The sequence below is a fragment of the Pituophis catenifer genome, unplaced genomic scaffold, assembly GCF_029215685.1.
Source record: "Pituophis catenifer annectens isolate HBS135680 unplaced genomic scaffold, rPitCat1.0.hap2 SCAF_5, whole genome shotgun sequence".
NCBI lineage: Eukaryota > Metazoa > Chordata > Lepidosauria > Squamata > Colubridae > Pituophis > Pituophis catenifer.
Genome location: NW_027256885.1, coordinates 32,416,967 through 32,439,252, shown reverse-complemented (window position 1 = coordinate 32,439,252; position 22,286 = coordinate 32,416,967). Strand labels below are relative to the sequence as shown.

At 41.2% G+C, this 22,286-nt stretch overlaps 1 protein-coding gene across 1 annotated transcript in view; it reads right to left on the bottom strand.

Moving 5' to 3' along the window:
- Positions 1-5,971: 5,971 nt before the first annotated feature.
- The window catches only part of LOC139317652 (vomeronasal type-2 receptor 26-like), a 43,586-nt gene continuing 27,271 nt past the window's right edge, over positions 5,972-22,286 (bottom strand). Inside the window, exons 2-6 of the mRNA XM_070944735.1 lie at positions 17,385-17,700; positions 10,877-11,737; positions 10,115-10,342; positions 8,448-8,586; positions 5,972-6,867 (exon numbers count right to left, since the gene is read on the bottom strand). Coding sequence (XP_070800836.1) covers positions 5,972-6,867; positions 8,448-8,586; positions 10,115-10,342; positions 10,877-11,737; positions 17,385-17,700 — 2,440 coding nt within the window. The remainder of the gene's footprint in view (positions 6,868-8,447; positions 8,587-10,114; positions 10,343-10,876; positions 11,738-17,384; positions 17,701-22,286) is intronic.

Here is a 22,286-nt window from a genome sequence, read left to right as displayed (position 1 = left end):
AGGAAAGCTGATGTGGAAGACTATGTGAGGAACTGCGCCACCATGAAATCCCGACCAGGGAAGCCCCCTGGACTTCTCCAGGCTGTGTCCGAACCCACCAAGCCCTGGGAGGAGATTGCGATGGGCTTCATAGTTGAGCTCCCTGACAGTGGGGGTAACCTGGTTATTTGGACTGTCATTGATTTATTCTCCAAGTAAGGACACTTCACTGCCTGGAGCGGACTACCATCAGCCAAGAAACTGGTGAAGCTGTTTGTGAAACACATCTACAAGCTACATGGAGTCCCTAAGAGAATAATATCGGACCGCGGGGTCCAATTTACCACTACATTCTAGAGGGAGTTTCTGCGATCCATTGGGTCATCCCAGGGACTTAGCTCAGCTTTTCACCCATCGACTAATGGATCGGCTGAAAAGTTGAACTCAATGGTGGAGCAATACATTAGGTGTTATGTAAACTATCAACAGGAGAACTGGGTGGACTTGCTATCGTTCACAGAAGTGGCTTATAATAATGCAGTGCACACCAGTACTGGGTTGACTCCTTTTCAGATAACTACGGGCATGGATTTTGTGCTGATGCCTGTGTTGCCGAGAGAGCCGTCTACTTCTATGTCCCTAACGGAGTGGATGACCTCATTGAGAAAGGGTTGGGAGAATACAAAAAAAACTTTAGCGGAGTCAGCGGAACAATATAAGGCCCAGGCCGACAAACGCCGGTCCCTCCAACCACCGTTCCGAATAGGCGATAAGGTGTATTTGTCAACCAAGTACCTAAGATTGAGGGTACCCAGCAAGAAGTTTGGACCCAAATTTATAGGTCCCTTCTCTATAGTGAAAGTTATTAACCCAGTGACTGTCCAATTTAGACTCCATCGCATCTTAGGGAAAGTACACCCCGTTTTCCACAGTAGCTTATTGAGACCGGTCAGAGAATCTATCTTAAGACCCTTGCCAGCTGTTCCACCCCCCTCCTTTGCTAGTGCAAGGGAAGATTCATTATGAGGTGAAGAAAATCCTGGACTCTAGACTCTACAGAGGTCATTTACAATATTTGGTGCATTGGAAAGGCTATCCTTTGGCTGAAGCTACTTGGGTTAAGAGTTGGGATGTAAATGCTGATGCGCTCGTAAAACAGTTTCATGCAAATTTCCTAACAAACTGAAAGGTCCTCCGGGGGGGGAGGGGGTTAAAGGGATTGGTGCTAGGCGTTAACCCCTTCTTTTGTGTTTTCTCTGGAGGAGATGGTTCTTTTTGCAGGGGGGGGGACACCTGTCAGCTTTGGAAGCCATATTAGGCTGGAAGCTCCAATTTTGCCACCTTCTCATGTGTGGGAAAGTAGGAGAGGGGGTTAGTAGACATAATAGCATTCTTCCTGTCGGTCAAGGTCAGGATGATCCTGCATCTGGAGAAGGAGTGGTCAGGGGGCTGGATCGGGATGGAACGGACATTGATTGGAGCATGTGACCAACTGGGTGGAAAAGGGGATGGTTTGCGGAGCATAGACTTACTGAAGGAAAACTCGGACTTTTCATATTCGGGTTTTCCCAGATGTGCCAGTTTGCCTATTTTAGTAAAGAGGACTTTGGAAAATGCTTGCTTCTGCGTCTTTACTTGGAGTGGGGGGTTTTCTGGAACGCGGACACCCAGATTGTTTATGCTTTTGACTGGACTCTCACATTAAAGGTGGTTGTATCCTACATTGTGTTTACTTGTCTGATATGGCTGGGAAGCAAAAAGAGATCAGGAATGCCATATCAATGTTCACGTTACCTTAGTTGAGACAGAACCCCTGGTCGTTTTGAGGGCAAAAGGAAAGAAAGAAATTGAAACTCAAAGACAATACATACTGTATTTTTCGGAGTATAAGACACACCTTTCCCCCCCTCGCCCCAAAAATGAGTGAAAATCCTTCTCAAACAGAGGTTTCAGAGGCTGAAAAAAGGATCAGAAAAGAGGCTTCAGAAAAGAAGCCCCCAAACACAGCTTCAGAGGGTTTTTTTTTTTTCTGAAGCTCTGTTTCAGAGGCTTTCAGAGGCAGAAAAAAACAGTTTCTTTTTCTGAAATGGAGTTTCAGAAGTTTCAGAGGCAGGGAAAAAAAGCAAAAAAAAAAAAAGCAAGGCACAGAGCTCACAACCAATGAATCTATTGCTAAAATTCACCTCTGGGAACAACTGATTGGGGGTATTCCGGGAGGCAGATCCACCTGCCAATCAGCTTTTTTCTTTATTTTCTCCCCCTAAACTAAGGTGCGTCTTATACTTTGGTGTGCCTTATACTCTGAAAAATACCGTACATCTCTATTTCTAACTAATTTCTTCTGGATCTTGACTTTTACCTGGCCAAATGATGCTATCTTCACCTCTCCAATTCTTAGGGTACCCACCTTCACTTTTGACTCTAGCTCTCATTACCTGTAATTCACTAAAATTTCTCTAAATGCAGGAGATTTTGAAACATCCACATCCAACATTTATTATTTAAAAGTAAAATCCATACTGAAATAGAATTTTATGAAAGAAAATGCATGCCTTGTAATAAATCCTGCTTTCACTTCTTGATAGGTTCAGCCACTTTCTGTATGCAATGACAATTGCTATACAGGATACAGAAAGATGAAAATAGAAGGGAAGCCATTTTGCTATTATGATTGCCTTTCATGTGCAAAAGAGAAAATCTCAAACCAGATGGGTAAGAGTGGTCCTGCGCAAGACTATTCAGTCTTCTTAAACATGGTTCAAAATGCTAATATTTAAACTACAAATAGCTTCTATTCAATGATATTGCTTTATAAATAACAAAAGTGAAAAAATATTTCAGAGAATCCAAAAATCAACTTCCAATCTCATTTGTTCTAGATTGTTCCCAACTATGGCTTCTACTTGATGCTAAAATGTTGTTTTCCAAGATGAAGGAACTCGTGATAGTATAAGGTAAAGATAAAGGTAATTGTTCCCCTTGCACATATGTGCTAGTTGTTCCTGACTCTAGGAGACGATGCTCATCTCCATTTCAAAGCCAAAGAGCTAGCGCTATCTGAAGACATCTCCATGGTCATGTGGCTGGCATGACTAAATGTGAAAGGCACACAGGACACTGTTACCTTCCCACCAAAGGTGGTCCCTATTTTATTACTTGCATTTTTTACATGCTTTCGAACTGCTAGGTTGGCAGAAGCTGGGACACATAACGGGCACTCACCCCATTAGGCAGCACTAGGGATTCAAACTGCTAAACTGCCAACTTTTCGATCAACAAGCTCAGTGTCTTAGCCATTGGGCCACCACATCCCTCCTGTGTTAGTATATATGTGTAAAAGGAAAGGAATAGAACTGGATTGCAGTTGCTGAATTTAGGAATTTAATCCCATTAAATAATAATATACCATATAGTATACATTTGCCTCCTCCTAATGTAACCATTATTTTGCTTTTCATTATTTCCAAAAAAATGTCTAAATGATAAAATATTTCAATAATGGAGAATATCTGGAGGTTAAGATTAAAATGAGGAATCATTGGTGGTCTCTAAACTTGGTTGTTTTCTTGCAGACATTTCATTACTCAAACTCAGTAACATCATCAGTGCTAGTCTAGGACTAACACTGATGATGTTGTCTATTTTTGCATAATCTGGAAGAAAAAAACCAACCTCAGAAAGCATCGATATAAGCACCCCGATATGAGATTATTATGCGAATCAGTATTAGATTTTTAAAATAGGAGAATTACTGCCAAGTAATATGTAAATTTCTTAATATCTGGCACATTTATAGTCAGGAACTAAATGCAAACAGGCATTGCTCAATTAGAAATAAATCAATCCCCTTAATTAACATTCAGTGGTTTCATCCTAGCACAGGATTGCAGAGTGCATGACCTGTCAGTGATAGATGTTAAGGTTCAATCTGAGTCAGAAGTTGACAAAGTTTGAAAAATGGCCCTTAATATTTTTATTCGTGTCTTATTTCTGTTCAAGCATGTGCTTGAGGAAGACAATCTAGGTAATCTCACTTACAGAAATTAATTGGGACCAAGAACTAAGAGATGGCTTAAATCTACATCACAGCATTTCTGGCATTCCCAGTTACCATTATCAATCCTGAGAAGTGGCAGCATACTGTGGTCTTGTGATTTCCATTTTTAGCTTTCCACTCACTTCCCCATTGATTTTGCTTCTTGAAGGTTGCAGATGACAATTGTGTGATTGTGGGACATTGCAGTGTGTAACTTGGCATAGAGCATGGTTACCTATGGAACTGACATCATATCAGGCAGGGAAAGTATGTTTGGGATTCTGTCAGCCAAAAGATTTATACCGGTAGAATCTAGGAAGAGAGCCTTCTCTACTGTTGACCCAAGCCTGTGGAATATTCTCCCCCCCCCCCCATAAACAAGGTGGACCCTCCTGACCTCTGGAAAGGCATGAAAAGAAGGCTCAGCAGCCTTGCTTGTGAGCATAAAGGATTGGCTAGCACTCTGAAAACCCTTTCCCCTCCTTTTAATGATTTACGAAGAGCAACTTCTATCTCTTATTAGTTGAATCCATTTCACGTCTCCATGGGAGACTTCAATCGGCCTTCTCTAAGAGTGGGGTACAATGAGGGTCAGAAGTCAAAGGACATCATGACAGTCATAGATCTATCCCAGGTCATCCAGAGCCTGAATAGGGCAATGGCCACACACTGGATCTGGTGTTCCTGTAGCTCTCTGATCTGAAATTGAGGGCTATCTTTGTGATTCCATTATCATAGTCAGCTCGTGCCCTTATTACTATGAGATTCTCTACTACCACTATCCATTTCAGGGAGAATGTGCCCATTAGATTGTTCAACCCCATGTTTCGGGTCTGGATCTGGATGGGTTTCAGGGGGACTTGGGGGGTTGTTCCTGGTGCATGGTTCATCTGAAGTATTGTTCACTATTTGGAATAAGATTCAAAGATGAGACTTCAAATCAAACTTGCATCTACCAGACAAAACTTGCTGAAATATGTTCACAGTTGCAGTCAGCAAGGTGGGGGAGGGGGTGATGCCTTTGGAGAAGTCTTGCCCAATATCTGGGAATCGCTTGGACCATGGAGCCTGAAGAAATGGATAGATCCTTAGGTCTTTGAGCTCTGCCCCCCGTTTTCCATGTGCTTTTCAAAACAATCAACCATTCTTCCCTTCTGTATCAACTCACATGTTTAGAATGGGCAGCATTGTGTTATGCCACTTTGCCAACTTTTCCTGAGGTACATTCCAGTCACTGGTGATTTGGGGAGAGATCCTGCCCTGGGCTCCTGTTATGTGGTGTTCTGCTGTATTCATACTGTTTTGGTTCCTCCTCAATACCTAGATGAGTCTGCTATGGAGATGCATTTATTGGGCCTGAAGAGGTTAGATAAAGGAAGGAAGGAAGGAACTGCAAGCTAATTCACTGCTCACTCCAGGAGTTTATATGGTCATGAAGTCTGCAACTCTATACTTTCAGGAAACAGAAGATCCCAGGTTAGGAATGATGATAACACTGACAATCTAGACCATATTAAGTCTCTAGATTAACAAATTACTTGAAAATTATCTGCCAATTCAGAAGAACAAAGGAAAATAAATTGTGAGTTTTGGCTCTTCAAAATGTAATGCTGTAGGTGATCAAAATTTGTAGGATTTCTGTCAGCACAAAGATCTTAAACCAATCATGTTACTTATGAAAAGCTTTATCTGCCCCTCTTAGTAGCAATTGTCTTCAAGGGAATGAGAGTTAGTGTCACTTGATAGAACATGTTAGGCATTTCCTAACATGAGACCGGAATTCTCCTCCTTACTATGTGTCAGATATATTTGATTAAAGGAGATGTACATATGTTTACATTTCTTGTACAGATTCCAGATTCAACAAGCTCCAGCATGTAACAATACCTGAAAGTTGTGCTCTAATAGGGAGAAACTTAAAATGAATAATGAGCAGATTAAACTCCATATTCAGATTTATTTCTTTATTAAACGTCCCTTTGTGTTTAAATCAGGTCTTAAAATAATGATGTAACATTTGGGGGAAAATATGCAGCCCAGTAATCCAGTTGCAGAAGCCAAAATGGAGAAAATCTCCACAGCCACCATATATTTGCCCTTTGTACTCAAGTAGGTTGGAACAAATGATATCCAGACACTACAGAAGACCAACATGCTAAAGGTGATAAATTTGGCTTCATTAAAGCTGTCAGGTAACTTCCTGGCAAAAAAGGCCACTGTGAAGCTAATAGAAGCCAAGAACCCCATAAAGCCAAGGACAAGGTAAAACATTGTGGCTGAACCTTCATTACATTTCAGAACAATTTCTTCAGCCATGGCATGCATGTCAGAATCTGGGAATGGGGGAGAAATTGCCAGACACACTAAACAGATCAAGAGTTGAGTCAAGGAGCAAGAAAGGACAATAGAAATAGCCATCCTTTTCCCCACCCATTTCCGCATTTTGGAGCCAGGCTTAGTAGCCATGAAAGCAAGAACAACTATGGTTGTTTTACCCAAAATACAAGAAAGGGCTATGGAGAAAATGATGCCAAAAGCAGTTTGTCGCATGAGACATTTCACTTGGTCAGGTTGCCCAATGAAGAGGAAAGCACAAAGGAAGGAGAGGAGAAGGGCAATGAGAAGGGTATAAGTGAGGTTCCTGTTGTTGGCTTTGACAATGGGGGTGTCCTGCTTTTTAATGAAGATTCCCAGCACCGCAATGGTGATGACAGAAAAGAAAAGACTAACAGTGATCAAGGTGAGTCCCAGTGGCTCATTGTAAGACAAGAAGGTTATTTCTTTTAGAATGCAAAGAGTTTGAGCCTTGTTTGGATATCGATCTTCTGGACATTGGAAGCAATCAATTGCATCTGGAAAAAGAAAACATCATGGCCAATTTCAAGAAATACTCATAGTGGGATTGAGAATTAATTAACAGGTTTTATTTATTTATTTAGAAAATGTATATGGCTGCCCATTCATCCTCAGTGACTCTGGGCAGCTTATAGACAATCAAAAGTCTAATATAAATGAATTAAAAACAGTAACCCACATACCTTGGTGACAACACACATCAAATGAGCCTCTTGAAGGGCTCCATCCTAGTCTGGGTTCCCCAGGTCTGTTGGCAGAACCATGTTTTAAGGGACTTTCAAATGAGTGTCAAACTGGGGGCCAGTCTCATCTCTGTGGGGATGATCTTTCAATGGGAGGGGGCCATCACGGAGAAGGCCCTTTTTCTCGTTCCCACCAGATATACTTTCTTAGTACCTGGATACATTTAATTAAATAATGCCTGTTTATTTTTAGTGCCTTTTTGTAAATAGGCCAGATCTTCCGAGATTTATTTATTGCTTGGTTGCACAGACTCTTATTGTAAAATCTAATAATGAATTGAATAACAATATTTTTATCATTAAGGTATTTCCTAAACAAAGTGAAAAAACATGTTTCGTTTTTGGAGGAGGGGGGAAATATATATTTCATGGTATTTTATTTTAGGAATTAAGCTCCTAAAACCAGCAAATGGATCCCAGTTTTATCTTTGTCCACTTTTACACACACATATCAACACAAGGCCTGTCGTCTTAAAAAATAGGCATTAATCAGAAGTCATAATTTGGGGAAAAAAATTAGAACAAACCAAATTGGATATTTATTTTTGGATGCTCTGAAATATCTTTTCACTTTTAGTATTTATGTACTGTTGTGACCCCGACTCCCGAGTCTGTCCTAACAGAGGAAGAGGACTCAGAAGGTGATGGGGAGGAACTGATAAGGCCTCCCTCTCCAGGACCCTCGTTTCTGGCAATGCATCAGGTTCCATCCGAAGGCCAGGAGGAACAGCCTGGGATGTGCCAGGAGGAAGACATATCGGAGCACCAATTGATAGGGAGCGAAGAGGATGAATCCTGGCTTGATCCAAGACAGCATCGGAGGGAGAAGCATGCACAGCAATGGAAGAGGTGTGGGAGGGCCAGAGATTGATCTGAGTCATGGAGCCATGCCCCACCAGGAATAAAAGTGGGTGGGATTGCTCTTCAGGCTTTGTGACGGACAAAGTTAAACCCTGAAAGTCACATCGTGATCTCTGAAATTCGGCTTGGATATATTTTGGACTGAACATTGACTAAACTCTTGTCTCATGGATAATTTGTTGCTCCTGGAACAGACTGAAGATAACTCCTCTTCTGCTTTATGGGAGTGAAACCTGTCTTGGCAGGCATTCGGCAGTTTGCTGCCAAAACCTCGATCTATCAAGAATTCTAATCTGTTTACCTAATAAAAAAATTGTCAGGCGTGCTTGGTATTATGTTTGCCTGTGTGAGGAAGGGGGACAGAACATGGAGCAATATCATTGACTTTATCACCAGATTAGACAGTTACAGGAGGTTTTAAATATTAGCATTTTGAATCACAGTTAAAAAGACTGAATAATTTAGTTTTGCACAAGACAACTTATCCATCTGGTTTGAAATTTTCCCTTTTGTACATGGAAGGCAATTGTAACAGCAAAATGGCTTCCCTTCTATTTTCATCTTCCTGTAGCCTGGACAGCAATTGTCATTGCACAAAGAAAGAGGTTGAACCTATCAAGAAATGAAAGCAACATTTACTATAACTTGTTACTACAACATCCATCCATCCATCCATCCATCCATCCATCCATCCATCCACCCACCCACCCATCCAGCCAGCCAGCCACCCACCCACCAACCATCCAACCATGCAACCAGTACAGTTTTGATTTTTGTATTCAGCATTTCATTATTCCTTGACTGATTCATTTTGTTTTAAAGCATCATTTCATCATTCTACTCCTGAATGCTACCTACCCATTGTTTCTTCATCTTTGCAGTTTTCAACCAGACAACTTGAAGGATAAGATCAATTCAAATTTATAATGTCAAAAGCAAGAAGGGAAGGGAAACAATATACAGATAGTCCTCAATTTACAACAGTTCATTCAAAAAATTCTATTTAGGTGTAGAATTTACTTTTAATAATAAATTTAGGATATGGGTGTCCCAATATCTCTTTGTTTAAAAGCAATTACAGTCAATGAATGGAGGGAAGGTGAGTTAGAATCAAACCCAAAGGCAGAAAAACTAAGAATTGGGCACAGGAAGATAGCATCATTTGGCTAGGAGAAAGTCAAGATCCAGAAGAGCTATTCCTCATGCATCCATTAGCTGGAAATAGAGATGAATATTTTCCCCCTAACTTTCAATATCTTTCTCTTCTTTGGCCACAGCACTGATCAGGTGTTCTATCTGAACCAGGGTTAATATGATCATTGACATGGAATTCCCCATTTCTTTTTTCCCATCCATGCCAGTCAATAAGCACTTTCTTTTGTCTTCAAAATACTGATGAAAAAAAAAAAAACAATTTTATAATTCTTCATTCCATTTGGGGCACCAAAGGGAACTTCACAGAATCTCCACCCACCCACCAACCCATCCAACCATCCAACCAACCATGCAACCAGTACAGTTTTGATTTCTGTATTCAGCATTTCATTATTCCTTGATTGATTCATTTTGTTTTAAAGCATCATTTCATCATTCTACTCCTGAATGCTACCTACCCATTGTTTCTTCATCTTTGCAGTTTTCAACCTGACAACTTGAAGGATAAGATTGGTTCAAATTTATAATGTCAAAAGCAAGAAGGGAAGGAAAACAATGTACAGATAATCCTCAACTTACAATGGTTCATTTAATGGCCATTCAAAGTTACAATGGCACTGAAAAAAGAGACTTATGACCATTTTTCACAGTTACAACCTTTGTAGCATCCCATGACCATGTGATAAAAATTTAGATGCTTTGCAACTGGTTTGTACTTATGATCATTGCTGTGTCCCAAGGTCATGTGATCACCTTTTGCAATCTTTTGACAAGCAAAGTCAATGGGGAAGCCAGATTCGCTTAACAACCAGATTACTAATTTATCAATTGCTGTGATACACTTAATGACTCTGGCAAGGAAGGTCATAAAATGGGGTAAAAGTCACTTATCAAATACCTCACCTAATCACAGAAATTTTGGGCTCAATTTTGGAAGTAAGTCGAGGACTACTTGTCCACAGGTTGAAATCTTAGCAGGAAATACCTGGTTAAAGATGGCAGGCCAGATGATGTCTTGTGCAAAAATGGTAAACCGCTTATCTGGAGAAGCTGATGGGTCAATTTTTCCAACTTTGACTTTAGCAAAGGTCTCATTTGGGAATGTGACCCAGTTGATAATGTCAAATCCCATCTCTAGATCCCCATTTTCATTAAAGGAAATTTTCTCTCCTGCAGTGTTATTAAATGAGATGGTTCTCAAATAGTGATGGAGCTAAATAGAAGCAAAGAATGACAATTAATGGAAAAGAAAGGAACAGAAAAAAGAAAAAAGAAAAAGGGAAAGAGGAAAGGAAGAAAGAAAGAAAGAAAGAAAGAAAGAAAGAAAGAAAGAAAGAAAGAAAGAAAGAAACCAAAAAAGAAAGAAAATAAAGAAAAAATAAAGAAAGAGGATGGATGGATGGAAGGAAGGAAGGAAGATTGTATTCAGATCAGGATATTGATTTCATAGGAGGTGGTTAATTAATACAATTAGTGTTCTCCACCACAGACATTTTCAACTTCTGCCAATCATGCCAGTTCTGCTGCATCACAACTTTTCTTTCCTATTGTAGCATTTTCATCTATTCACAACCACAAAAGTTTCTCTAAGTCACTAAATGATGGGGAAAATATTTTGGCAGGATACTGAAAATTATCCCCAACACAGTCAAATGAGAAGACTCCAGTGTTCTCCTTTACTGCATTACATAACAGCTCATTGCATCAATCAGAAGAGCAATGGAAAATGTTCATTCATTTCTTTTACCTGCCATGCTTTTTGAGTCAACAATATTTCTCTCCCAATTTCTGTCCTTGCTCTGTGTTTGGACTTTGGGGAAAGCATGGCTTGTAAAGCATGTGCCACACCATAAACTGCATTATAGATGCTGTAACTCTGCCCAGTCAGGATGGCGTCAAACACAGACCTAGGTAGATTCCCCAACTTCTCTTCTCCAGTGCAAAGCTTCCCAGCATCTTCATGTAAATTATCTTTAGGAAAGGAGCATTCAAAAGCCTGTTCCCAGAACACTCTCATTAAATGGTGTTTCACTTCTGACTTTGGGTTTCTCATCCGAAGGAATTTATCAAATCCAGAAATCTTCTTGGAAGAAACTTCAAAAGTTATAACACCATGGAAGACATCCATACCCCTAGTTTTTTGAAAGGGAACGGATGTAAACTCCATCTGGGCTGGCATTATCCAAACTTTATCTTTTCTTTCGACAGGGATATCTTCAAATTCTGTATAATAGGGCAAAATTCTAAAAATGACAGTGACATGGTTTTCACAATAAAGGATAATGACATTGGCAGTGCTCTTCATGATAATAATGTACAATTTACCAAAGTCTTTAAATACTGCTGTAATATCATTAGAAAATGTTTCCTTCACCATCTCTTCCATGAAGTCAAAGCAGATACCTTTCTGAGAATACAAAGGAATAGCTTTTTTTACAAATCCCTCTCCACTCTTATCAGGTTGGGAAATCAGTCCAATCCATATCCACCTAAAATACAAAAGCAACTGGAGAATACCCATAATCTGTTGATCAACATTTGGGAAAATATGATGAGAGAAGTGATCTTGTATCTTGCCATCTATCAATGGGAAATATCCATATGTGAGCTAGATATAGGAGAAAAAAGACCATGGTTTCCCAACATGAAATATTGATTTTTTTTAAAAAAAAAAACTGTCCTTAAATTATGGACTTTGTTACAATATTAATATAAGTGTAATCATGTTCAGAAACAATTTCAGAATTTTCAGTTATTATTGTACTAGAAACACAAAGTTGGATTCCTCAGAAATGCATTAATTCAAGTAATGTTATATGGAAATTGACTACAAATTTTTAGGATTAAATGTGATTGGTCCTGATTAAGGAAGGAAACCCATCCCCATATTTCCCTAGTCTTTTTCTCATAGGAAATGGAAGAAAAATAGGAAGTCTTGATGGTATGGAGATAAGATAGGATGAACAATATAAGAACATGGTTTTGCTTCGATATGCACCATAACCCTCTTCTAGATTTGCATAGTTATTATCTCATAATCTTTATTCTTTATTGGCCAAGTGTGATTGAACACAGTTGTGATTTGTCTCAGATGCATAAACTCTCAGTGTACATACAAACATCAAACAATAACATAAATCATATGGTACAATCATAAGATATAAACAAGTGATAAATCATAAGAGACCAATAGAAGAAGGTAGTAGGAAAGATACGAGGATGAGAAAGATGAGCAAGATAATAGCAATACAGCCCTACTACATGGGTAAATACCTTTACACATAAACAGTGCTGTGGGCATTAGGTGTTTAGCAGAGTGATGACAATAGGGAAAAGGCTATCTTTGAGTCTGGATGTTTTGGCAGGCAGTGCACTATAGCAGTGTCCTGAAGATAGAAGTTGAAACAATTTATGTCCAGGATGTGAGGGATCTGTAGATATTTTCTCAGTCCATCCTCCTGACCTGTGCAATATACGGGTCCTCAATGGAAGACAGGCTGGTTGCAATTGGTTTTTTCTGCAGTCCTAACTATCCATTAAAGTCTGTACTTGTTTGGTTTCTGTCACAACCAAATGAATGAGCATCCTCATCTATATATATAAAAGCCAAATACCACTCACTCATCATGAAATCTCCAGAACTGTAAAGCCTACAAACTTGAAACTTGACACATATGTTCCTCTTGGCTTCTAGGTGCTCGCTAAGAAAGGATTTTTCGAAATCACCATCAGATCATTAGTATTCCTTATACAGTATCATATTAACATGCTCCGATGCTAAGGAGTTAGATGTTCTACTCCCCCTCCCCACCTGAAAAGAACTCTGTTCCAACTGCTAATTGCCTTATATTAATGCTAAGGAGTTACACATTCTACATAAATTTTCAAGCTTTAAGTGTCAATGTATCAAGCCCAATCACATAGTTTCACAGCGAAGCACAGCTATCCATCTACTAATAGTTGATATAATCCAATCTGTAGTCCAGGTTAAAGAATGACAATAATATTATAGTATTTATTTAACTAAATCAAACTAATATTGATATATACCAATAGGCATGCAAACATGGATATAGGTTGCAATCCAACAAGTATTGGAAGAGCATAGGGAATTAGTTTTCTCCTTTTCATTTTAGTTATTTCATATTTTGGTAACATATCTTCCTTTCCATTATGTTTTATCTAAATTCCAGAAACAAGTATGTTACAAGTCAAGTACTTTCCCTCCTTACTTTCCAAAAGGAAGAAAAAATATCTCGTTTCAAAGGTCCAAGGCTGGACCTGGGTAGAACTGAAGGAAGAATGCTCAGGAACCGTCTAGCAAAAGAAAACCTTTAATCAGGCCGGAGCCTCGATACTTAGTGAATGTGAGTGAAATGAGTCTGTTGCAAAGTCAGTGCTGAGAGTTTCCGCTTCCACGGATGCTTTATCGGCAAGGGTCCACGCTCTCTGGCTGCTGGACATGCATAGACCTGAGGGACTGCCCGGCCCTGAAGCCCCCCTGGAACTCCTTTCTGGTCCACTCCCTGAACTTTCATGTGTGGAGGAGGTCTGGGTGCGACACCTATCCTCAACTTCCTATACCCACCTTCCCACCATATCATTGGGCCCCACTTATCTAACAACGCCAAACCCACAATGATGGATTTGGTTATTGTTGCCAGCACAATGAACTGAATGACTTCCCAATTCTCCCCCATCAATACTATCAGAGCCTTGATAGTACAGTGGTCTAAGCACCCTGTTATTAACACAGCTGCCTGCAATTACTGCTGGTTCGAATCTCTCCAAGGCTCAAGGTTGACTCAGCCTTCCATCCTTTCTAAGATAGGTGAAATGAGGACCCAGTTTGTGGGGGCAATAAGCTGACTTTGTATAAATATACAAAAGTATGAAGGCTATTGCTTAACGCATTGTAAGCTGCCCTGAGTCTCCGGAGAAGGGCGGCATATAAATCAAATTAAAAAAAAAATAGCTGTAATGGCTCTGTGACGTGGGTTGCCCGGCCCCGCCCAGCAATGAACCATCAACCTGCTTGAATCTATTGAGCTTGGCCATCTCTCTCACCTGGAGTCCCAGTGCGGTGGCTATCGTCTGACTGACTAGGCATCGGGTACACCCTGAGTTGACCAGAGCCACGTACATCCCATGCTGACTCGAGTGGGGCCCCACTATGGTTATGGGGACAATAAATGGATGGATGGCTTAGCTTACCATCAGTTCTTCTGGGCCATCATCCTCACTGTCATAGGGCATCAGCTGGTACTTCCCCAACATTATCACCTCTCCTTCCTCTGGAGCCATCACTGAGGCCTCCACCTGGTGTGCTGTCTGGGACATTTCAGGGGCCTGCCAGGGCAGCTGTGCTGCCTTTCTGGGGGTGCCAGCCGGTGTCTGTGGAGCCAGAGCCAGGCACCTGGCCACACAGTGTCCTGGTTGGTTGCAACAAAAACAATGTAGCAACAAGTGAGCGGGTTTAGCCATGGGTCCTGGGGCACTAGGAGCCTGCCAGAAGCCACCAGGTGGTCTTTACATAGCCCTCCGGGCCCCAGGGCCTATGTCCCCTTTAGGCTAGAACTCCCGTAGTCCTGTGTCCAAGTAATGACTGCCTGGAATCACTCCTGAAGCTACTGCAGGATGCCCCAGTACAAACAGGCCTGGTATAGATCATGGTTCAAACCCACCCTAAACTGACGGACCAGCAGCCTCTCCAGGCAGGCCCTCAGCAACTTGGAGGAAATCCAGAACATACTGCACTGCTGAGTGGCCTCTCCACTTTAGCGACAGGAGCTCTCCTTCTGCCCATTGCACACAGGACACATCTTCAAAGTATACCTAAAGCATCTCTAAGAAGAGACCTGCATCCACCAACTCCTGGGCATGCTCGCTGTGGAAGTCTGCCATTCACTCAGCCTCCCCTTCCAACAATGCCATGACTGCCATGACCATCACTCACTCCAATGGGTAGAACTGAGCATATTGGTCCAGGTGACTAATGACTTGGCTCAGAAACAAGGCCAAGTGGTCAGGGTTTCTGACAAACGATGCCCATAATGGTGGTGGGCCCTAGGGTCCTTGCTGGGGCCAGAACCCCATTTGCCACATGGGCCCTTGCAGCATCCACTCAGCACATGCTGGGCCCTGCTGAGTCACTTGGGGGGGGGGCTGGATCTGGCCTCTGGCTCTGGGCACCAAGGTTCCCTGCTATCATAGTCCCCTCACTTGCTACCAGGTGTCCCACCAAATCTCCCAGTGAAGAATTCAGCTCCAAAGCCCACACCTGCCGGGCATCATGGGTGCAGCTGGATGCTGTGTCGAAATAAAACTTTGGGCTAGCCAGATGGAATCAGGTCTGCAGAGGCAGAGCTGGCTGGGGACCCAAACACCGCAGCTGCCATGCTGCCACCACCTCTGCATCTTTCTCCATGCTCCACTCTCCTTCCTCATCATCTATCAGACCTCTCTCCCGCCACTCAGTCAAACATGCTCTGGAGGGGACCAGGGCCCCCAGCCACAGATGAACTGTGCCACCACTCCCCTAGGTGACCTTGCTCCTGGACCGCCTCCGGGACTTGTCAGGCCTCTGATGGCTGCACCACCCTACTGGCTTCACATTCCTTTGGTCTCACTGTCAGCAGTGCACTGTCCTCTGTGACCTCTGGCGTGGGCACCTCCTCCTCCAGGGCAGGTTCTGCCACGTTCCCCATGTCCACTGCTAGCACCATCCCTTCTGCCATCAATATTGCTGCTCTCCTACCATCGGCCACAGCAGTGTCCCTCACCGATTGCCAGGAAGCACAATTAGTGAGTGGGTGGGACATGGCCAAGCAGGTGGTCAATGCACCCAGAAGTAGCCCAGGCACCTGACGAACAGATTATCAGCACAGCCGGAAGTAGCCACCACTGTAGCTTTGCTTGCCGCTCGCTTCACTCAGCCATCTCTCTCCACACACACACACACACACACACACACACACACAGGTATGGCAAACCCCGGACTGGGGTTTGACACCCAGTTCCTGAGAAACCAACATTGTGTGATTTGAAAAGCAACTATTGCTAAATCTTTGGGAAGTGAATTTGAGAGAGGCTAAAGTACTGGCTTTTGTTTAAAGAGACATAAGTCAATAACTTTGGGCATCAATCATCTACAGTCCTACCACATTCAATTTGCCAACAACAGAAAACCTGCTAACGCATTCTAGCTGATGGAATTGACCATGCCTCCTTAGGAACTATTAATCCATTGATTATTCTGATTTTAGGAGGAGGAGGAGAAATTCTTTTAATATCACAGTATTTTGTGTTAGTAAATATCAGCAAGAATATGTCAGAAGCATTGTAGGAAGTCAGCTATTTTCTTTTAGTTCTGGTCTTTTTCTTAACTACCCTCATGCTTTTGACAGTCCATTAAAACAGGATGTTTTTAACTCAGGCATAGAGCATTTTAATTAATTTTATGTGAAGTTTACATTCATTTGTACTACATCACTTCATTTTTTAATTATTCAAATTACCATGAATAACATTTATTGAGAGGAAGGAAGGAAGGAAGGAAGGAAGGAAGGAAGGAAGGAAGGAAGGAAGGAAGGAAGGAAGGAAGGAAGGAAATATAAAAATCATGATAACTATTCCATTACTTAATCAGGTCCATAAATCTTTAATATTATTACTAAAAGATGGTGGGAAAATGTATTGGTGTTTCTATTCATCGTGTTTGTAAATAAGTCAAGAAAACCTAGTACATTAATTGGATTGAATTCAGATTGAGGAACCCACAATCTAGTGTCTAAAATTATTCATCTCTTCTGCAAACACATGGTTTGCTGTTCCTCATTGTCTGGATTGCCACTTTATTTCCAAACCACAAAAAAATAATAAAAAGAAAAGTTAGTATTTGTTATATTCTTATAAACATAAATTTGTAAAAGAAAAAATGGGAGGTAGTTTAAGACTTGTTACAGTAACCTTACAATAAAAGAATTATCAGTATGCATGATTTTGGTTTTCTACCCAGGACAATTTGAAAGTGTTGACATTAATCTTGCAAGTCTGAAAACACTTTTTCCTCCCCTGCCTTTACTTCCCAGATAATGGAGAGGGGGTCAATTCAGAGATGCTTTCTCAAATAATACTTCTGGTTTAGGCTCAAATTTCCTATATCAGACTTTTTTTATAGGTCTGCAGTTAATCCTCCTGCCGTTCAAGGTTATTCTTACAGTGTATACTTAGTCCAAGAAAAACAGAAATCTCACCTGGGGCATCTTGTAGACATTCAAGATGTTTGCCATGAAAAAAACCTGAGTGTTAGGTCCTCCAATGACAGATAGTGCCCCGTCCTTGGCATCACACTTATAGTTTGGGATGAATCTGTCCCTTGTTGAGAGAAGCTCCATTGAAGCCAAGTAGATCAAACTCACTGTGAAATAACTGTTAGCGATGTCAGTACCCAGACTCATGTTGGATAATATATGATTATTTTCATTGATCTCCTTTACAGCAAAAACCATGGCCAGGATATGTTGGTAGTTCTGGAGGAAAAATTTGCAATGAAAGGTATATTGAGTGGATCTAGGCAGGTTGTTATGATTCCTTTAATTCATTATAAAACAATTTTCACTAGGAAACAGATCACTTGCTTGAAGGAAAATAATCAAATTAAAACCTATAAGTAATTCTTATTACATATTATGTAATTTCTAGTCTTGTATTTTTATCTTCTTCTGGGCTTGTTTTATTGTGGGTGCAGGCATGAAATATGTGTTTCAAGTAAACTGTGAGGACAAATCTTATAAATAACTTTTGTTTTTCTAGGATTGTGATAGACCTTCAGTGGACTTCCTCATCCCAATAAAAGTTATAGATGTTCCTTTAGGGCCGAGAGGCTCTTAATCTGGGTTCCATGCCGGCTCAACAGCTGTTTGGAAAATAATGCCAAGCGCAACTGTTCCCTAATATTAAGTGAAAGAATTAAACGATTGACATAGATTTCGCTAGAAATAATGATTTGATAGCACAGCACTAACGAATCATTGAACAGTAAGAATACAAGAAAATCTCAATATGAATTTTGAATAAAGATACCAGTGCGAGAGTCATCATAAGTGTGTTTGTGTAGTTATTTGTCAAGTAAGAAATATCAGTCTGATCAATCTATACTGACTTCAGAATGAAGGAACTAAAAGGCAAGAGACAGAGCAAAAAATCTGTGCCACAAATAATAACAATAACTCATTAAATATGGGCAACCTATTTATTAGAGAAAGGTATATGGTTTAAGATACGCTACACTTAAAAGAAATCTTTACATGAGCTCATCAACCAGTTCCTCAGATGGATGTCTTGTGAAATCCATATGCTCAAATAGCAGGTAGAACTGAGATATTATCCCAGCTATTATGAAATCTCCTGGCAGAAAATACTTGTGCTGAATAAGGGGAGTTTTCCCCACCGAACATACTTTAGTAGGCAGAATAAGGCATGTAATTCCTGACAGTGACATTGACAATATTGCCATCACCACCCTGAAAAATTCCATCTTCTTCAAGAAAACATTTCTCCCTACATATGAAAAAGTTCCATCTGTAAGAATGAATCATAAGGGGGAGGGGGGAGTCTAATTAGAATAGCCTGCATAAATATTATATTCTAGTCCCGGAATTAACAGACCCTTTCAAGCTTGAGCTACTTTTTTGTGCTCTGCCTGAGAATTCCTAAAGGAGTTGAGAAGCAGCCACATTAATTATAGGGGAAAGGAATGTTTGTTAAAACTCCTTGGAGACTTTGTGGATTAAGTAGAATGATGATATTAATGGGCTAGGAAACATAAGAGCTCATTACTGAAAACTGTAAAAGAGAAAAAGAAGGAAAATTCAAATGAACAAATGCTAGTTCTGTAGCTGTAAAGTTTTAATCCTCTGGAACAATCTGATTTTGACCTGTTAGGGAGGACATTAAAATATGATTTTTCCAAAGAGCCAAAGGGAAATTGGCCCATCATGGTATAGGATCCCAATCACCTTTATTTATTCTTTTGAGAGGTCTTTAAGCACTTTGAGTATTGTATTTGTAATGCAATTAAATCATGACATTTCTTTTTAACCTTCCTAATGGAAGCAGGTCTATAAGCCATCCGAACGAAGACAATTGGAGTGTCAGGGCAAGAAGTCAGTAACAAAGATGGGATTCAAAAGTACTAAAAAATTATTTCAAGCTATCTATGAACAAGAATGTGATCTTGTTACTGCCAAGCCAATTTGGCCCAAGATGAAGAGTTAATGGGTCTTCAGTTTGAGGCTGGACTTATGTCTCTTTCATTGGAAAAGGACCCCAGATTGTTTATGCTTTTGACTGCACTCTCACATTAAACGTGGTTGTATCCTACATGGTGTTTGCTTTCCTGACATGGCTGGGAAGCAAAAAGAAATGGGAATCCCATATCAATTATCATGTTAACCCTAGTTCAGGCAGAACCCCTGGTCCTTTTGGGGGCAAAAGGAAAGAAAGAAATTGAAATGAAATATATACATCTCTATTTTTAACTAATTTCTTCTAGATCTTTTTTTTTTAAGTTTTTTTTTATTATTATTTTATACACAAACAAACATTTAATACATCAGTCATTTCTTCCATGTGACATCTCGGTGTTTTCTCCATGACTTCTTCTTTTGTTCTTTCTTCTGTCTTCATTTTCACTTACTCTATTACAACAATTCTCCAAAAGTACAGTATTCTAATTATACCATTTTCTTACGTAACTGTTAGTTTGCTTATCTATATCTCTTTTCTAACCAATGGTAAAATTGATCCCATATCTTAAAATATTCTGAATCCTCTCTTTCTTTAATCATCAAAGTTAATCTATTCATTTCTGCACAGTCTAAATTTTTTTAATTACTTCCCCTTCCAGAGGTATTTTCACTATTTTCCAATTTTGTGCAAAAACAATCCTTGCAGCTGTTATTACATGTATAATCAAATAACTATTTTCTTTACTAATTTTTTCTGAGAGGATACCCAATAGTAACAGCTCTGGTTTTAAATCAATGTGTTGTTGTGTTATTTTTTCTAACCATGTCTTAATTTTATTTCAGTAGTTTTTAGCTTCTGGGCATTTCCACCACATGTGATAATAAGATCCTGGTAACTGGTGACATTTCCAACATTTAGCTGATTTATCTTTAAACATTTTTGCCAGTTTCTCAGGGGGCATATGCCATCTATAAAACATTTTATATTGATTTTCTTTATACGCAGTGGATATTGTTAATTTGTAGTTCCTTTCCCATAGCTGTTGCCATTTGTCTAGATCAATTGAATATCCAAAATTCTTTGCCCAAGCTATCATTGTTTCCTTTACTTGTTCTTCCTCTAACTCAATGCCAAGCAAAAAGTATAAATTTTTAAAATTAATTTATCCTCTGTTCCTGTGAGTATCCTATCCAACTCTGTTTTTTCTAAGTAAAAACCATGTAATTTAACATCTTTTTCATATCTTGTTTGTATTTGCATGTACATATACCAATCCATCTCAATCCCCTGCTCTTTCAGTTCTAGTTTCCCCTTCAATTCCCCCTAATCTGTTAATAATAATAATAATAATAATAATAATAATTTTATTTCTATACCGCCCTTCTCCCGAAGGACTCAGGGCGGTGTACAGCCTATTTAAAAACACAAAAAACACGACAACAATTAAAATTTAAAATCATTAAATAATTAGGCTCCAATTAAAATCCCAGAAATTTAAAATACCCCAATTTAAAACATTATGTTAATAGCCCTGCCTGGCGGAACAACAGGGTCTTCAGAGCGCAGCGAAACACCCGGAGGTCGGAAATCTTTCGTATTTCGGGGGGCAATTCATTCCACAGGGCTGGAGCTCCCACAGAGAAGGCCCTCCCCCTGGGTGTCGCCAGCCGACATAACTTGGCTGATGGCACCCGGAGGAGACCCTCTCTGTGGGAGCGAACTGGTCGGTGGGAGGCTATTGGTGGCAGAAGTCGGTCTCGAAGGTACCCGGGTCCTATGCCATGGAGCGCTTTAAAGGTGGTAACCAACACCTTGAATCGCACCCGGAAGACCACTGGGAGCCAGTGCAGCTCGCGCAGGAGGGGTGTCACATGGGCACAACGGGTTGCACCCATAACCACCCGCGCGGCCGCATTCTGGACCAGTTGGAGCCTCCGAGTGCTCTTCAAGGGGAGCCCCATGTAGAGAGCATTACAATAGTCCAACCGGGAGGTGACAAGGGCGTGAGTGACCGTGCGCAAGGCGTCCCGATCCAGAAAGGGCTGCAACTGGCGAATCAGGCGAACCTGATAAAAGGCCCCCCTGGCCACGGCCGTCATATGCTCTTCTAAAGACAGCCGTGCATCCAGGAGGACACCCAGATTGCGAGCCCTCTCTGTGGGGGGCAAAGATTCACCCCCAATAGTCAGCGATGGCACCTGCTGACCATATCGGGGCGCCGGAAGCCACAGCCACTCGGTCTTGGAGGGGTTGAGTCTGAGCCTGTTCCTCCCCATCCAGGCCCGCACGGCCTCCAGGCAGCGGGACATCACATCAAGGGCATCGTTGGGGTGGTCTGGGGTGGAGATGTACAGCTGAGTATCGTCAGCGTACAGATGACACTTCACCCCGAAACCACGGATGATCTCACCCAGCGGCTTCACATAAATGTTGAACAGGAGAGGCGAGAGGACCGACCCTTGTGGCACTCCCCATGCGAGATGCCTCGAGGTCGACCTCTGTCCCCCTGCCAACACAAACTGCGAGCGGTCGGAGAGGAAGGAGGAGAACCACCGCAAAACGGTGCCCCCTATTCCTAACCCCCTCAACCGCTGCAGCATGATACCATGGTCGATGGTATCAAAAGCCGCCGAGAGGTCTAATAGGACTAGGACAGAGGAGCAGCCCCTGTCCCGAGCCCTCCAGAGATCATCCACCAACGCGACCAATGCCGTTTCAGTGCTGTACCCCTGCCTGAAGCCCGACTGGTACGGGTCTAGATAGATAGCTTCATCCAGGTGCCGGGGAAGTTGTCGTGCCACCACGCTCTCAACAACCTTCGCCACAAAACGAAGGTTGGAGACTGGACGATAGTTGGCTAATTCAGCCGGGTCCAGGGAAGGCTTCTTGAGGAGGGGCCTCACTAC